This window comes from Coregonus lavaretus (genome assembly GCF_964263955.1).
Source record: "Coregonus lavaretus genome assembly, chromosome: 20".
NCBI lineage: Eukaryota > Metazoa > Chordata > Actinopteri > Salmoniformes > Salmonidae > Coregonus > Coregonus lavaretus.
In genome coordinates, this window is record NC_140007.1 from 7717057 (window position 1) to 7735456 (window position 18400).

The 18400-nt window shown below is 44.1% G+C and overlaps 1 protein-coding gene across 1 annotated transcript in view; it reads right to left on the reverse strand.

Annotated features, from left to right (window-relative positions):
- LOC311147593 (FYVE, RhoGEF and PH domain-containing protein 3-like) overlaps window positions 1-12196 on the reverse strand; it is a gene marked incomplete at its 5' end in the record, with an annotated part of 29211 nt that extends 17015 nt beyond the window's left edge. The window contains 7 exons of the mRNA XM_084184334.1: window positions 165-301; window positions 1022-1111; window positions 3917-4559; window positions 4941-5217; window positions 6217-6358; window positions 12063-12071; window positions 12167-12196. Of these exons, the coding sequence (XP_084040460.1) occupies window positions 165-301; window positions 1022-1111; window positions 3917-4559; window positions 4941-5217; window positions 6217-6358; window positions 12063-12071; window positions 12167-12196 (1328 nt within the window). The remainder of the gene's footprint in view (window positions 1-164; window positions 302-1021; window positions 1112-3916; window positions 4560-4940; window positions 5218-6216; window positions 6359-12062; window positions 12072-12166) is intronic.
- Window positions 12197-18400: the final 6204 nt, after the last annotated feature.

Sequence of the window (18400 nt, forward strand, 5' to 3'; positions counted from 1 at the left end):
CGAGAGAGAGAGAGAAGGATCTAAGCAGAAACCCAATATCACGTAGGTGTTGTTTGTAGAAGATTGAGCATCTTACTGCCCAAAGAGTCTTGATCTTACCACTGCTAATAGAACTATATAACGTTACTGAATCCCTATTACGACATTGTCCCTGGTCTCCTCACCATTCTCCAGTGATGCGTGTCTTGAGCTCAGGGAGCAGGAACTTGTGGTGAAAGCAGTAGATGGAGGATATGTTGGAGAAGATCCCCGTTATCACGTCTTGAGGGATTCCAGCTTCTGTCAGCTTAGTGCAAAATACCTACAGACAACAGGAGAATAATGGTAGAAATCATATTAAACACACAGTAATATTACTAACCACATTACTATAAATTATATAACAAACCATGGGCTCTTTGATCAAATAATATTGTTTTATAGGGGGATGTTTATGATGTTTACATCTGTCCGTCATCACCAGGTCCATGACCTTTCACGTCCTTGTCAGTCACCCAACCACAGTTGGGTTTCCATGGCAAACGGTACCACTGTGAGGGAGCAGAGGCTTGACAAAAACAGGAAGCAGCTCTGAGATTAGCCTACTGTCTGTGCCAGTACATCTCCTTTTGTCTGTAGTCATGTCTGTGATTGTCACCCTCAACAACAAATATGTATATCTCACACCAGATGTAAAACACTATGAATATGGCCCAACCCGGGAGGAGTAGGCCTTCATTAAGGACAAACTGTATGTGTGTATGTGTGTTTCCATAACTGGGTGTGTATGTGTAGCACATGGAGATATGTGAAACCTACTCCTCAGCCTTCAGTGTCCACATTTGCGCTGCTCAAGAGCTAGCGACCGGTAGAGGCGCTTGAGGGAGAACGGTGTTTGTGAAGCAGAGGTCCCACGTTCGAGCCAGGTATGTGCCGGATCGGGAGCAAGTGGTACTCGCTAAGCAAGCAGCCTGACGTCCTTTGCATGTGGTTGTGTTTTTCAGAGTACACAACCCCACTGTGTGTGTGTGTGTGTGTATACCTGGTCCAGGAGGTTGAGTCTCTTGACGTAGGCCTCCTCAGTGTGAAGGAGCTCTCTGGCGATGTTCAGTAACCTCTGGGTCTCTGAGCACTGAGGGAGAGAAGAGGACACAAACAGTCAGAACCATCCCATATAGAAAACACTCAACTACACAAACAGTCAGAACCATCCCATATAGAATACACTCAACTACACAAACAGTCAGAACCATCCCATATAGAATACACTCAACTACACAAAATAAACAGTCAGAACCATCCCATATAGAATACACTCAACTACACAAACAGTCAGAACCATCCCATATAGAATACACTCAACTACACAAACAGTCAGAACCATCCCATATAGAATACACTCAACTACACAAAATAAACAGTCAGAACCATCCCATATAGAAAACACTCAACTACACAAACAGTCAGAACCATCCCATATAGAATACACTCAACTACACAAACAGTCAGAACCATCCCATATAGAATACACTCAACTACACAAACAGTCAGAACCATCCCATATAGAATACACTCAACTACACAAACAGTCAGAACCATCCCATATAGAATACACTCAACTACACAAACAGTCAGAACCATCCCATATAGAAAACACTCAACTACACAAACAGTCAGAACCATCCCATATAGAATACACTCAACTACACAAACAGTCAGAACCATCCCATATAGAATACACTCAACTACACAAACAGTCAGAACCATCCCATATAGAATACACTCAACTACACAAACAGTCAGAACCATCCCATATAGAATATACTCAACTACATTAGACCTTTATCATACACTAAACATTTGCCTCCGGGCCTATGACCTTTGAGAGAGAATATCAGCAACATTAGGGCCTGTTGGTGAAAGCAACCAAACTCTAACCAGTGATTACATACAAAGATAAAAGTGGTCTGAAATGGGGTTGTCCGCTGGCGCTCTTTTCATCTCGGTTGTTGAGGGAAACTGGGCCAACCTCATAATGTGTCAGTGCATGTTGCAACAGTCGGCAGTCAGTGCTGCTTTACTGAGAGCTGAGTTAGTCACCAATACTGTCTTTACTAGTGGAGCTGAGATAACATGTAAGGTGTTGCGGATGTGTATTCAGTTGGACTACTTCGGGAACAGGGATTAACTTAATGGATGAAATGACATTCCTGTGACGTGACTGAGACCAGTCCTCAGTGTACTACATTGTGACATTGTGTTTTGCAACAGCCGTCTGGTACACACAGACATGCACGCACTAAACCAAGACATTTGAGGAAATTGTGAAACATACACTCTTAGAAAAAAAGGTGCTATCTAGAACCTAAAAGGGTTCTTCGTCTGTCCCCATAGGGGAACCCTTTGAAGAACCCTTTTCGGTTCCAGGTAGAACCGTTTTCTCTTTCAAGTATTTCATTTTTTAAGCAGAAGACAAAACTAAACATGTCACCTGGTGGCAGAAAAGCCACACAACATTAGTAAACAACAAAACAATACAAAACAAAACAATTGACAGCAAAAAGGAAGCAATACAAGTGAAAAAGTTTGAGTCCTTTTGGTTTCAGGTGGAACCCTTTTGGGTTCCATGTAGAACCCTTTCCGCAGAGGGTTCTACATGGAACCCAAAAGGGTTACACCTAGAACCAAAAACGGTTCTACCTGGAACCAAAAAGTGTTCTCCTATGGGGACAGCCGAATAACCCTTTTGGAACCTTTTTTCTAAGAGTGTACAGTAGAGATATGTCCACAAACAAGCACACATGCACATACTGTAAGCATGACACACACATGAACACACTCACACTCACTCACAAACACATACAAACACAAACAATATATCTATATATCTAATCTATTTCTGTAGCAGACAATGCTAAACACTGAAAGAAGAGAAATACATGTATTTCTTTTCCTGTTGCAATGTGCATCCCCAAAACCCACATCCTCTGTGACATTAAAAAGTTGTCAACATGTCAGCTATTAGTGTCAGAGAAGTAGTACATTTACATTTATGTAAATAAGTAGTACTGTTCCCTCAACACAACTTTCCTCTGGGCAGTAATGCTGACATCAGGAAACATAGGATACCAGAGATCCCTTTGCCCATTAGGCAAAGGGTGTGGGCTGCCAATACAGGGCGTGTGTGTGTCAGTGTGTGCTCATGTGTGTTTGGTGTGGTGCCTAGGTACCGGGAGTGTTGGGCTGTGCCCCATTATAACAATGCTGAGGGGATAAAAACAGTTCTGCTGACACCCATGATGACTGTACTGTGCCAACATACAACAACTCTAACCAGTTTCAGCTCCTACTCACACACCCGTCTCTTTCTCTTTCACACACTCCTTTTCATCACACTCTCTCACTATTCTGGCTCTCTATTTTTTCTCGACCTCCTTTTCTCCCTCTCTCTATTTTTGTCTGATGTTTCTTGACCTTCCCCCTATCCTTTTATTTCAGTAAATAGACAGTCTTTTTCTGGCAGGGGGTTTAATGAATACCGGTATGATGTGAACTTCTCTGTTTGATGTGTTGGTATCACACTCACACAGATCAATGGTGGAAACAGTAGCTGAGCTGAGTGCATTTTTCTGTCTGTTTCTGTCTGTCCTCTAGCTGCAGTCACCAGCTCCTGTTACAGCCCTGGGCAGGTATGCCTTTCCTCCACACCCCACAGCAGATCCATTATTAGATACGGCAACAGACGCTTGTGACCACCACACACACACTAGTGCGTCTGAAATAGTGTGTCTGTTTGTTTGTGTATAAAAAACACCTAAGTCTAGACAGCATGAAACTGACACAGATAAGAATAGACAGACAGACTACGGTTACTGAACTACGGACTAAGGAGATTGATAAGAATGTGTGTGTGTGTGTGTGTGTGTGTGTGACTCACCCTGTGTACCTCTGTGTGTGTGTCTGCCTTCTCCCCTCCCTCCGTCTCTCCACTGCTGACCTCATCCAGGTCACTGTCCTCGTCCTGCGTGGAGTCACGCTTGTTGCCCAGGGTTACGCAGCAGGACACGCTAGTCTCTGTCTCCGTGACGCTGTCGTAGCGCTCCTCCTCGTCGATGGCGTCCTCGTTGGGGAACACCTCGCCCTCCGCTGCGCATGATGGGCTGTCGATCCCACTGTCCCGGTTGGGAATCTTTCCGTTCTGCTCCGAGGAGTGTGAGTCCGGATTGTCATGGAGCTCATTGGAAGAGTCTCTCTCCTCCCTCTCCGCGTTGTCAAGGCAACCAACTCCATCACCGTGGACGACGTTGAGGTCGTCCTCTGTAGAGTCGCCGGGGCCGTCGATGCAGAGTGAGGCCAGGCACAAAAGTTCTGTCAGCTCGGTGACCTCATCAGTCCGCTCCGAGACGATAAGTGCAAGTTTGTCGGTTGGGGAGGGTTCCCCAGAGTCCTTTGCTCCTGCTGACCCTGAAGGGGCATGTGCTGTGGGGTCAGGGGCAGAAGGGGCTGGGGTTTTGGATGTGGCGTCCATAGTCAGGTACAGGTGAAGCTGACTCTTCGGAGGGACACCAAGAATTGGAACCCTGGGATATAAAAAAGAAACACTTCACAAAAGAACTGTGAAATTAAACCTTTCTCACGTTTCAGCCTTGGTTCGGCTGAAACCACAACACACCACCGGAACCTAACATTCCCACAGAGAGAAGTGTGAAACACAGGTTGGGTAACAACAGAAGAACATCAGAACATTCCGTGCAAAACATTCAAAGTCCTACTCATACTGTATAACAATAACCACATCATAAATCATCCAACGAAATATAATTATGTATGAACATCTGTCACACCTCCAGTTTTTTTACACACACACACACACAAACACATGCACAAAACATTCATCTGATGCGTCAACAGGGCGAGAGCAACTTGTGGAATACCCTACCCCCTGCAGGACAGTACAGTACCTGGAGTTCTCGAACCTCTCGATGAGCAGTCCCACACTCTGGGCCTCTCTCTGAGGCTGTGTGGCCAGGCCAGGGGGTGTCTGGCTGGGCCGCGGTTTGGGTGGAGGTGGAGGGGCAGGCAGAGGCCTGGAGGGGGCTGGGGGGATCCTCTTGGGCTTCTTGTCCTGTCCGAGGGCCAGCAGGTGAGGGGGTTTAGGGGGCACTGCAGGTCCAGGTCCAAGAAGAGGGGTGATGAAGGGAGGAAGAAGGAAGGAGAGAAAAAGAGAGAGACAAAGTCAGGTCACTGGCGTAACCACGGAAACAGTCCTGTTTCAAGTGCCCCGGTGAGTTCCGAGAGAGAAAGCCTCCATTACTGTATTCCAGATGGCTGCTGCTGCTACCTACTACAAACTACAAAACCACAGTCCAAATACCACCACAAAAAACAAAATACAATCGCTAAACTCTGAGAGTAGGTTCTCGAACGCAGCGCAGGAGACGGTTCTGCTGCTGCTTCACAGAGCTAAGACAGCTTCCTGATTTCAGAACAGGATATGGAGATGAGTGTGTCTAAGTCACTGTGGTTTCACAGACAGATAAAGAATAAACACGCACACGCAGTCGCACAAATTACAGGCAGAGAGCAGTCCAGAAATAGACTCCTCAAATGGCCGCCCACGCTATCAGAGGCTAAAATGCTACTGTTTGGCTAGCTACTTGTTATAATAAATAATAAATAATACTTGTTATAATACTTGTTATAATATATATAATATATAATAAATAATACTTGTTATAATAAATAATACTTGTTCTTAAAACATGGTTACTGCAGAATGCATTTAGAGGACAGTAGGCTTTCTTTATATATTTTATGCAGGCCAGTCTTTGCTGTGTGCTTGGTGTTGTATTAGGACTGAATGAGGAAGCAGGTATCTCTGTGAGGTGTCTCTGCTTCCTTCCTCTCTGAGTGTGTGTGTGTGCAGCTACAGCACAGCAGAGAATGGCAGGCCGTTTCGTGTGGAAACTAAACTGATGTATCAACAGGCAGATAGCATGAGGCTATAGTAGGACTAACAAGGAGTTTTTTTAGAGCCGTCCATGTGTCTATCTGACTGATGTGTTTGTGGGATAAATACTGTAAACGGGTGAAGGGTGACCTGACCAGGTGAAACTGGGGTCAGGCTGATAACACGACTTTACATTGTACCAACACCGTTAGTCAATGGTAATGACATTATTGATATTATGAACAACTAGTAGTAGTGCTGAAATGAGTGATAAACCAACACTGTACCTTGAGGTTTTTGGGAGGTGGGTGTGGCTGTGAGCTGGGGGCGGGGCTTGACTGCAGGCCGGCCGTGACATGGTCTGGGAGGGGGCAGGTCTTTCTTCGCCAGCCGTGGGGAACACAGGAAGTCCACCGATCCACACTGGCACTGTAGAGAGGAGGGAGGGATGTCTGAGAGAGAGAGAGAGAGAGAGAGAGAGAGAGAGAGAGAGAGAGAGAGAGAGAGAGAGAGAGAGAGAGAGAGAGAGAGAGAGAGAGAGAGAGAGAGAGAGAGAGAGAGAGAGAGAGAGAGAGAGAATATATTAGATTGACTGAGTGCATTACTTCCGTTCACACAACATGCAGGAACGCAACCTGTTCTGAAGGAACACACTCTTAGAAAAAAGGGTTCTGCGGCTGTCCCCATAGGAGAACCCTTTTTGGGTTCCAGGTAGAACTCTTTGTGTAAAGGGTTCTAATTGAACCAAAAGGATTCTACCTGGAACCAAAAGGGGTTCTTCAAAGTGTTATCCTATGGGTACAGCCGAATAACCCTTGTTGGTTTTAGATAGCACCTTGTTTTTCTAAGAGTGCAGTATTACTTTGCCAGAGAGGGAGCAGACAGCCCCTGCATCGATCCTGACACCAGGCCAGGGGAAAGAGAGGAGAGGCTTCCGCCTCAATGAGTCTACAGAGAGCTCTCTGATAGGCCTGCCTATATCTAATACATTTCTACACCCTGATCCTCAATCCTTTTAGACTGTCTGGGAGTGATACTGACCTGTGTGTCTCTTACTTTCTCTCTGTATGTCTGTGTTATCAGGCTGTGTTTTTGAGAAAGTGTGTGAGTGTGTGTCCCTGTATAAGCGCATCACAACCCACTCAACAGAACTACAAACAGATGCACTGTAGGACAATGAGGCCTTTAGCAGCTAGCTAGTTACATCAGGGAATTGTCTGTCAGTGATTCCAATCATGTGATGCCTATAGGGGCTCTTTGAAATCCAGTCAAGTGAATTAAAGTGTGGCCTTTGTAATGAATGCTGTTTTGTGTAATATGTTAGTATGGTCACATAATGTATTGTTTGTGTTTGCGATGAAAGAGGGGGAAGTGTGTGTTTACAGTATATAGTTTACAGTTTAGCAGACGCTCTTATCCAGAGCGACTTACAAGGGCACATCGACAGATTTTTCACTTAGTTGGCTCTGGGATTCGAACCAGCAACCTTTCGGTTACTGGCCCAACGCTCTGTGCCTGTGCGTTTGTGTGTACGCCTGTGTGTGTGTGTGTGCCTATATGCGTGCACCTGTGTGTGTGTGTCTAAGTACTGCTATGTCTTTGTTCCAAGTGCCCTAATCACAGCCTTTGTTTAGACTGGCTGTGTGTTATCGGATGTGGTTCTCCATTAGAGGACAACGATAACCCCAGCAGTAGATTATGATAATCACTATGTAAACTAGCATCCACACTGCTCCATCTCGTGCAGGCTTAGGGCCGGTATCTATTCACTCCACATGCATCTCCAAAGGATTAGTTTGGAGATGGTAGTGAGACCCCTGAGGAGCGCTTCCATGTCTAATTTGGTGTTTTCCAGCCAGTGAAGGCAGAGCTCTGTGAGTCTGTAATAGGTCCTGCTACGCTGTCTGCCCCCATGAGGTCCTGCTGCAGGCTGGATTCCCACCATGTTATACAATTTTACCAAACCACAAAGGGAGGCAGAGAGAGAGAGAGAGAGAGAGAGAGAGAGAGAGAGAGAGAGAGAGAGAGAGAGAGAGAGAGAGAGAGAGAGAGAGAGAGAGAGAGAGAGAGAGAGAGAGAGAGAGAGAGAGAGAGAGAGAGAGAGAGAGAGAGAGAGAGAGAGAGAGAGAGAGGCACTTGCTTTGGCAATGTTAACACACGTTTCCCATGCCAATAAAGCCCTTAAATTGAAATTGAATTGAGAGAGAGAGAGAGACAGAGAGAGAGAGAGAGAGAGAGAGAGAGAGAGAGAGAGAGAGAGAGAGAGAGAGAGAGAGAGAGAGAGAGAGAGAGAGAGAGAGAGAGAGAGAGAGAGAGAGAGAGAGAGAGAGAGTTTACATACATCTGTGAAAGACATCTTTTCACTTCAGAAATAAACAGTATCTGTAATACACACAGCCAATAATACGTGCAGCTACTTGGTCAATAGATGTACAGTAGCAAATCCTAAAATAGAGGCCAGTTCTAGTTCTCACTTCCCTACCGTAGCAACAGAAATGGGGTAAATGTAAAGGGGTTATCGTGAATTTGACAGTAATTTACAGGCAGCTGTACACCTACTGTAATATACATATGGTATCAAAGCAAGTACTGTGTAATGACACAGAGTACACTACTGTATTATAATGTAAAAAAGCAAATGCTACCGTAATCAGAATGAATGAATGGATGAATGAAATTCATTGAGGAGAGGGGTATTGTATTTCACAGTATTTTATAAGGGATTGTGCAAGCAGGTTAAAGTGTTTACACATTACAGCATATTAATTAATATTTGGTGTTTAATATCACTTGCACTTCTAGAGGCCTTAACAAAGGCTTCCAAACTGGCAGTGACTAAAGGGCAAAACCATTTGAGGTTTAAGACTAGCTGCCCCTCCAATCTGTCCCCTATACATTTTAAATTGATGGGGCACTATAACCACATAGAAGTTAAATTGGTACAGCATTCCCACTCACGGGTGCTACAAATATAGCCTCTTACAAGGCATGCCTCAAAATATGTTAATGAGCCAGAAACAACAATACCATGAACCCACTAGTGGTCAAAATGTTTTTTGGCGCTCCAAAGAACATTTCAGAGTTTTTTTTACGGTTGATAATACCTAACATTACCGTATAAATTACAGTTTTCTGTTACAGTGTAGAGTACATAGCATCCTACAGTCTCCTATAGAGGAAAGCTGATTTTTGCCATTCATCAAAAATAATTTGTCTTGAACATTGTAAAACAGACTCTGGTATCAGCTTTTCTACACCCGATCCTAACCATTATGGGGATGAAATTAAAGCAAGTGGTTAAAGGCAACAACTATCTACTCTGAAGTCGTTCAGCTAAACCACTGAGAAACTCTTTGACTCTAGACAGAGGTCAGGTCTTGGGAAAAACAAACAGTCTCTAGTATGCAGACAGTAATGAGACCGATGGTGCCGATGGTGCCATAGGGGTCTGGGCCTATGGAAACATTCCATAGTCATGGTTACCTAAGACCCGCAGATCCAACATCCTAACAGTAAACAGGAACTTGACGACACAGCACCGAGAGAGGAACTACTTCTACCCAACTCACCATAACACTCAACTTCATATACAACTTCATACAACTCTATACAACTATACAACTCTACACAACATTCACTTAAAACTCAACAGAACACTCCCAATTATACTACACCTCTATACGATACCGAAAACTCTTGAAGACCAAAGGTTGTTCTGTTCAATTGAACATTTTCAAGAAAATAATGATAGCGAAACAACAACCTAAATCTGATAAATAGACTGAGCTTATTTTAGGAGTGTTAAAGACAAGAAAATACAAGAACAAGAAAGAAAAAGCTACCGTCTGGTTGAATATTCTGCCTTTCCTTAGATACCAAGAATCCAGTGAACCATTTCAATAGGGAAATCCAACACACCTTCCTTGGTCAACAAAGTAACTCATATTCTCCCAGTGTGTGTGTGTGTATAAGACCGGAAAGCTCTCTGTGCCAGCTCCCTGCACACACACACCTGTAGTTAGGTGTGCTTTAGTCTAACTGCACCTATCTAACCTGCTCTACACACCTGCCCCTGGGCCCAGCTGATGTGTGTGTGTGTGTGTGTGTGTGTGTGTGTGTGTGTGTGTGTGTGTGTGTGTGTGTGTGTGTGTGTGTGTGTCTGCACTTCTCAGAAACAGAGACATTTGAATAGTAACCACAAACATGCAGATTATGTGCTTACTATTATGGCAACAGTAGGTAAACAGACTCCCTGATCACCCCTGTCTATGCAACAGTACAGGGCAGGAGCCCAGATCAAACACGACAACAATGATGGTCCACACACTGCATGAACACTAAGGCTATGGGAAAGATATGAACCTCTGTGTCTGTTACTTTGCACACTCCATCAGGTCCTGCTCAGAGTGGCAGAGTGGTATAGTTATGTGCGCACGCACGTGACTAAAAAGAGGGAAATTACAAATCAGAACCAAGGTTATTATAGTAAACTAAAACTAATCATGAAAAAAATATTTGGTAAACTGAAATAAAATAATTAACAAACCCGTTTGAAAAACTAAAATTATACTGAAACTATTATCTTTGACTCCAAAACTAACTAAAATAAAACAAAAACCATCATGAATTATGTTCAGTTTTAGTGTTTTGTTCTTCTAAACTTCGGGCAAATATTTAATGGGGGTTTCAATGGGAAATCCAAATCAGGTCTGAAAAAACAAATATAAAAACACAAAACTATAATAACCTTGATCAGAACATAGCAAACAACTACAGGAAAAACAGCCACTAAACAATGTTTGACACAAACTGAGTAAACTAATTAATTTGCTCACAGAGGGAGAGATGAGATTAACATTCTGTAATTATGAGAATCCATTTAACAGCAATTTAAGTGGATTTCCTCTTCTAAGGTCCAATCATGATGAGGAACAGAGAAATACAACAATTTGCTTCCAAGGACAACCATCACCACAGTGCCCTGGGGAGCAGTGGGTTGCCAGGACGACCTGACTTAGAAGGCCAACTCATCAACGACCATACCCCATCATTATGGACAGGCAAAGGATTGCATCTCCTAGGCAACCTGTTGAATCACCTGCCTGTTCCTTGAGAGTGGAGATGGTGATGTCACCGCCACACACTCCAGTCAGAAGAGAACAGGAGAGATTGGGATGGACTCAGAGAGCACAGAACAACACTAGAGAGAGCAGTAACCTGAAAGACAGCAGTACTGCTAGCGCTTAGGCAGTGGTAAGGTAGTGTGTGTTCGGATACACTGAGGTATTCTGACACTCTTAAGGTATTTGGACTGCGGATATGGAAGCATAAAGGTATTGTATGTGTGTGTGTGTGTGTGTGTGTGTGTGTGTGTGTGCCAGAGGTGACACACTAATATAATGCAACTCTATGGGTGACATAGAGAGGACGATGTGTTGAAATTTTTTTTTTTTGCAATCCTTGGTCTATCAGATTTCACCTCTAATGACAACCTTTACCCATCTCCTGCATGCACATGTACACACAGGCATTCACATGCGCTGAGAAGTGCAGACACACAATATTCACTCTTCCCCTCCCCCTTTCTCTTGCTGAACACTGAATGTTGAACACACACACACTGCTGCCAATCTCTGTCAGCCCTGAGGCGACCCTGTTGGAGTTGTTTATTACCCACCATCCCTAGAGTAAAGTCTTCCTGCCCCAGTGCTGTCTGGGAGATGGATCACTCCCGACGTGGGAGCGTCTCGTCCGTCAATCACCACTCCCCTGATCCCCCCCCAACCCCCATCTCCCAAACACACAGCTACCCCCACACCTACCAACACTCTGTCTCTCCCCTTCACTCTGTAAGTCAGTACGTCATTCTCTGTGCATCTCTCTCTATATCTTTCTCACAATCTCCCTCTTACGCTGTCTTATCTGCCTCTTCTTCTCTCGTAGACAGTCGTTCTATCCATCTCTCTGTCCACCTTTCCCCCAACTTCCTTCTCTCCACCTCATCCCTCCCTCCCTTTCTCTCTGACCCTGGCCTCTGCTGTCTGTTGTCCTGAAATACAGAGACAGACTGAAACAGACTATCTCCTCTAATGGCACTTTGATTTATAATGGCCATTGATCAGAGCAGTGTTACACAGGCATGCTAACAGAGACACACAGAGACACACAGAGACACACAGAGACACACAGAGACACAGTGGATTGCATCCAATCTACTTCTCCATCCTGCCACATTACGCTGACAGCCACACACTCACACGTATGCATGCCCAGCTGTCTAAAACTCAACAGTATGAACTGGGCTCTGTTCTAATTACCCAGTGGAGGCAGTAGAAAGAGAGATGAGTGCATTGGCTGAGAGGGAGAGGAAAGTGTAGAAATGGGGAGAGAAAGTGAAGACTGAAGAAGGGAGAGAGAACCATTATGTCCCCTGTTATATCCCCAGGAGCCTCTATGACAGTGGTTTCTCTCTCTCTCTCCATACTTCTCTCTCTCTCTCCCTCTCTCCATTTCTCTTTCCTTTCTGCAACTCTGAGACAGTAACGAGTGCTCTGACCTTGATGAGTCTCTCACATCTATTCGGCCAAACCCCCTTAATTACACACAGAGACCCATAAAGGAGCTCCACGGGAGACATGTACAGAGATAGAGAGAGACAGACTGGGAAACACATGGAAATACGCACAAAGAGACACACACAGAGGCACACAGATAGACAATGGAAAACACATTGATTGAAATACTGTAAATACACTGAACAAAAACATAAACGCAACATGCAACAATTTCAAAGATTTTACAGAGTTACAGTTCATATGAGGAAATCAGTCATTTGAGGAAATAAATAAATTAGGCCCTAATCTATGGATTTCATATGACTGGGAATACAGATATGCATCTGTTGGTCACAGATACCTTTAAAAAAAAAGTAGGGGCGTGGATCAGACAACCAGTCAGTATCTGGTATGACCAACATTTGCCAAATGCAGTGCGACACATCTCCTTTGCATAGAGTTGATCAGGCTGTTGATTGTGGTCTGTGGAATGTTGTCCCACTCCTCTTCAAAGGCTATGCGAAGTGTCTGGATATTGGTGGGACCTGGAACACGCTGTCGTACACGTCTATGCAGATCATCCCAAACATGCTCAATGGGTGACATGTCTGGTGAGGATGCAGGCCATGGAAGAACTGGGACATTTTCAGCCTCCAGGAATTGTGTACCGATCCTTGCGACATGGGGCCTTGGATTATCATGCTGAAACATGAGGTGATGGTGGCGGAAGAATGGCACGACAACGTGCCTCAGGATCTCGTCACGGTATCTCTGTGCATTCAAATTGCCATCAATAAAATGCAATTGTGTTTGTTGTCCGTAGCTTATGCCTGCCCATACCATAATCCCAACGCCACCATGGGGCACTCTGTTCACAATGTTGACATCAGCAAACACTTCTCCAGCGTGCCGGTGGCCATCGAAGGTGAGCATTTGCCCACTGAAGTCTGTTACAACGCCGAACTGCTGTCAGGTCAAGACCCTGGTGAGGACGACGAGCACACAGATGAGCTTCCCTAAGACGGTTTCTGACAGTTTGTACAGAAATTCTTCAGTTGTACAATGGATGTGGAGGTCCTGGGCTGGCGTGGTTACACGTGGTCTGCAGTTGTGAGGCTGGTTGGACGTACTGCCAAATTCTCTAAAACGACGTTGGATGCGGCTTATGGTAGATAAATTAACATTAACTTCTCTGGCAACAACTCTGGTGTACATTCCTGCAGCCAACATGCCAATTGCACGCTCCCTTAAAACTTGTGACATCTGTTACAAAACTGCACATTTTAGAGTGGCCTTTTATTGTCCCCAGCACAAGGTGCACCTGTGTAATGATTATGCTGTTTAATCAGCTTCTTGATATGCCACAGCTGTCAGGTGGATGGATTATCTTGGCAAAGGAAAAAAGCTTACTAACAGGGATGTAAACAAAGTTGTGCCCAAAATTATAGAGAAATAGGCTTTTTGTGCGTATGGAAAATTTCTGGGATCTTTTATTTCAGCTCATGAAACATGGGACCAACACTTTACATGTTGCGTTTATATTTTTGTTCAGTATAGTTTGAAAACACAGAGATTGATAAACACAGCCTGGCACCGGTACTGTACAAGTTAGACAAGCCTTGATCTATAGTATAAGGTCTGGCATGGTTTGCTGTTGGACTGATGTCTACTTAGAACCAGAGCTGTACTGCTTAGAACTGAAGGACAGGATTCATATTCACTAACTAGAGCAGATCTCTACACAAGCGGACACTGCTTCTTACAGCTCAAAAAAAGGGATCTCTATTATCTACACAGGGGAAAGGCTTACAGTGGAAATACAGTACAACAGATGCTCTAGGGACGCAAGGGACATAGAATATGGGCTAGAGCTCTTCCCAATTGATGGCAATTCAGCAGATTTCTCAGTCGAGTACAGTAGACTACAGTACAGTAGAGTGATACTGCTGGTTCAATCCGTGGCTTATCTATACACATACAGATGGAGAAGGATCCCATCCAATCACACAGGCTATAAGTACAGTAACAGCTGGCCTCCCTCAACAGATTACTACTTTGCTTCTGCCCATCCATTCATTTCTCTCCTCCTATCTGTTTGATTTAACCACACGACGTCAGACAGCACCTCTCTCAGACATTTAGACCTAAAACCAGGCTGTGGTTCTCCAGGAATGAGCCATGCCTCAAAGCCTCCATGGTATCATGGCTCCCCAAGCTGCGCTACAGAGGGAAGGGAACGGGGTAAGAGGGGGATCAGGGATAAGTCATCCTGCTCCTGGCCCTGTTAGTCCTAAACCAGGTCAGTGGGCACAGCAGTAGAGATAATCAACCCAGCTCACACATTAAGTCGGAGTATTTCACCAGCTCCCACAGATTAAGATGGAGGGATTTTGGGGGGATGAGAAAGAGGAGAGAGAGGATAGAGGATGAGACAGAAGGAAGGGGAGAGAGAAAGAAATAGAGAGTATGTTTAGAAGGGAGAACGAGGGAAGTGATAGAGGAGAACATTGAAGGGACAGAAAAATCCCCCTCAAGACAAGCTGTAGTTATTATAGAGATCTAAGTGACATGCGGACAATAATAAGCAGTGCTGACACAGACAGACACACACTGTAACAGGAAGCAGTATGTAGGATGCAGGCAGACAGGCAGTAAAAATAGGAAACTTTCACCTTCCACAAGAGGAGCTAGCACAAATAAGGCCTGACGAGTTAATGCTAGAGTGACATCCTCCTTGTGGAGTTGCAGGCTTAATGAAGCAGGGGAAACCAGTGGAACAGGGCATCGTCACGGTAACAGACCAGATGATCCATATTGGTAAGATAGCAGGTGGGTCAGGGAGACTGGGACTACTACCACAGCTGCCCAGTTTCACACTTAGCCTATATATACGGTTAGTTTTCAGCAGGCACTTTTTCAGAAGGACTAGATACTGTAAACACCATGCCTAAACCTTCTGAGCTGACCAGAAACCAACACTTCTACCCAAAGGTGTGTAGAATCTGTTTGCCCTTTAATGAGAAGGCCAGTCCTGTTCTCCTTCACACCTCTACAGGAGAGCAGTGTGGCGTGCAGACACCAAGTACTACGACAAAGCACTCTGTCAAACCAGTAACACACAGCCTCACACACAAACTGCAAGGCACCATCTCATGGGGAAAGAGAGTAAAAATAGAGCCCGGTGTCAGTGCACCGTTCATGTGGTGCGGTGTACAGGAGAGGTCAGATGTATGGGAGGACACAGATCCACCGTGGCGAGATGATCCTCTTCAACAGTGGCTAAAGGGCATCACAGCAGCCTAACATACTCACCAACACACTCCTACCATACGTGATGTCATATCAGAGCACTAAAAAGGTTACGGTGAGTCCACTGTTGCTTCCACGAACTGATGATGTTAAGATTAAGAGTGTGTGGTTGAACACAGAGATGAATCATCATGCATGCTGCTCACCAACCATGATAGATGGATATTACTGTGACTGGAAAACTAGTCCTTTATCTTACGGTGGATTGACATTAGTAAAGAATGTGTAGTACATTGTAGGGTGTCTACCCAGTCTGTCCAATTTCACTTCCTTATGTTCTAAAATACATTTTTACCAAGACAAATATGATTCTTCATGTTCTGAATCGTTCAGTGGGGTCTTTCTCTAACATATCATTAACATTATATCCAAAAAGTCGGATTTCGTAACCTAATACATCCGATAATAAGCACCGAGCTTTGTTGACAGAGCGCTGCACTTTCTCGAAACAACTTTTGAGGATTTTACATGTTGTAGTGGTTGTCTGCAAAGTTGTTTACACGGGTCACAAAAAGTCAAATTAATATGACACGAGCTGAATGACATGTAAAAGGCTTTGATAGTAAAAAGCTTGCGGTACGCTCAGTGATCTGTTGACATTTCGCAAGATACGCTTGTTGTTGTGATAAATCTTTGAAAAAGAACAGGAATTTCGCATTAATATTAAAAGCGTATACTAAAATATGGCATGTCTCAAAATCGATATCTATCTTACCGCTATATTGTTTTGTCCTCTGGATTCAAGAAGAAAGATGATGAGTTCAACGGCCTGACCTGGCTACTGGTATAATGCATTTACTTAGAGAGTTAAGTAGTTTAACTGCACAAATGGATTGATTGCACAAATCAGTTGACTGCATGTGTGGGTAACATGTGGGTAAGCAGACCCCGAAGCCACTGTGGCCCCTCATGATGAGTTCAGATTTTTTGTGGCCCACACCCCCATCAAAATTGCCCATCCCTGATCTACAGCTACTCAGACAGACACACATCCTCTCATTGGAAAGGAGAACACACACATGGCTGGTGGAAAACAACAGTCCCACCCTGACCACTGTCACTAGGGGAGGATGGTTGCACTTCAGTAAACCTGAATCATGGCCCTACCAACAACTAGCCTACTATAAAGAGAAAATTGCCTATCATTTAAATTGGTTATCCTTCATTATGTAGATTCTGAGACTTGATTCCCTCTAGGTTACAGGTCAATACTCTGTCTGCTAGGTTCTACTGACTAAGGGCTTCTGAAGTGTGAAAGTATTGATTATCTTAATATAAATTGACTGGTCTGATTTAACCAATCACTATGACGGATAGGACTGGCTTACTGAATGACCAGCAGGTGACAGCATGATTGATTAATTGATTGATGATTTTAAATGTGATTTTGAATGCTAATTAATGTATTAAAGTCCAACCCCAACTTCCCGCACCCAATGCCACTGGTTACACACGCACAAATGCCCACACCAACACACACTCAGTTCAGAGAGGGTTCACTACTACTCATTGCCTCTGCAGCTAAGCCTGGTCCTCTAAGATGTCAAACACTAAACTGAGAGTGAGACCACAAAATCCCTGTGACACTTAACTCATGTTAACATTGCTAACATTACACTCCCACTTTAACATTTTACAGCTCTCACTAAAGGTCCCACCGCTACCACACAATAACATTCTACTGTGACCAAAAACATAGCCCTACAAAGCAACTATTTCACATAGAGCCCCAAAGAACACATACCCCACACTTAGAACATTTCACAGACAACCTAGACACCTCTCACTGCCGCAAAATAACATTTCACTAAACCCCAAATTCTCTTCCACACTGTAATTTACTGGCTATGTAACTGTAGGGAGAGAGAAACGGTCTGTGTACGTGTGTGTGTGTGTGTGTGTGTGTGTGTGTGTGTGTGTGTGTGTGTGTGTGTGTGTGTGTGTGTGTGTGTGTGGTACAGCCTGCAGTTTCACTTGGAGACAGTTTATCAAGAGACCTGCAGCAGGAAGTGGCATTTAAAGAGGCAGTCATAGCACTAACATGTGATTCTGTGTGTTTGTGTGTGTTGATACTGCACTTATACAAATTAAGCCTGCTAGGTATAGAGGTGTTAGTGTAATCTCTGATTACAGTATACATGTACACTACCATTCAAAAGTTTGGGGTCATTTATAAATGTTCTTGTTTTCCATGAAAATATACATGAAATGAGTTTGAATAGGAAATATAGCAAAATGAATAGGAAATGTAGTCATTGACAAGGTTAGAAATAATTATTTTTAATTGAAATAATATTTGTGTCCTTCAAACTTTGTTTTCGTCAAAGAATCCTCCATTTGCAGCAATTACAGCCTTGCAGACCTTTGGCATTCTAGTTGTCAATTTGTTGAAGTAATCTGAAGAGATTTTCCCCCATGCTTCCTGAAGCACCTCCCACAAACTGGATTGGCTTGATGGGCACTTCTTACGTACCATACGGTCAAGCTGCTCCCACAACAGCTCAATAGGGTTGAGATCCGGTGACTGTGCTGGCCACTCCATTATAGACAGAATACCAGCTGACTGCTTCTTTCCCAAATAGTTATTGCATAGTTTGGAGCTGTGCTT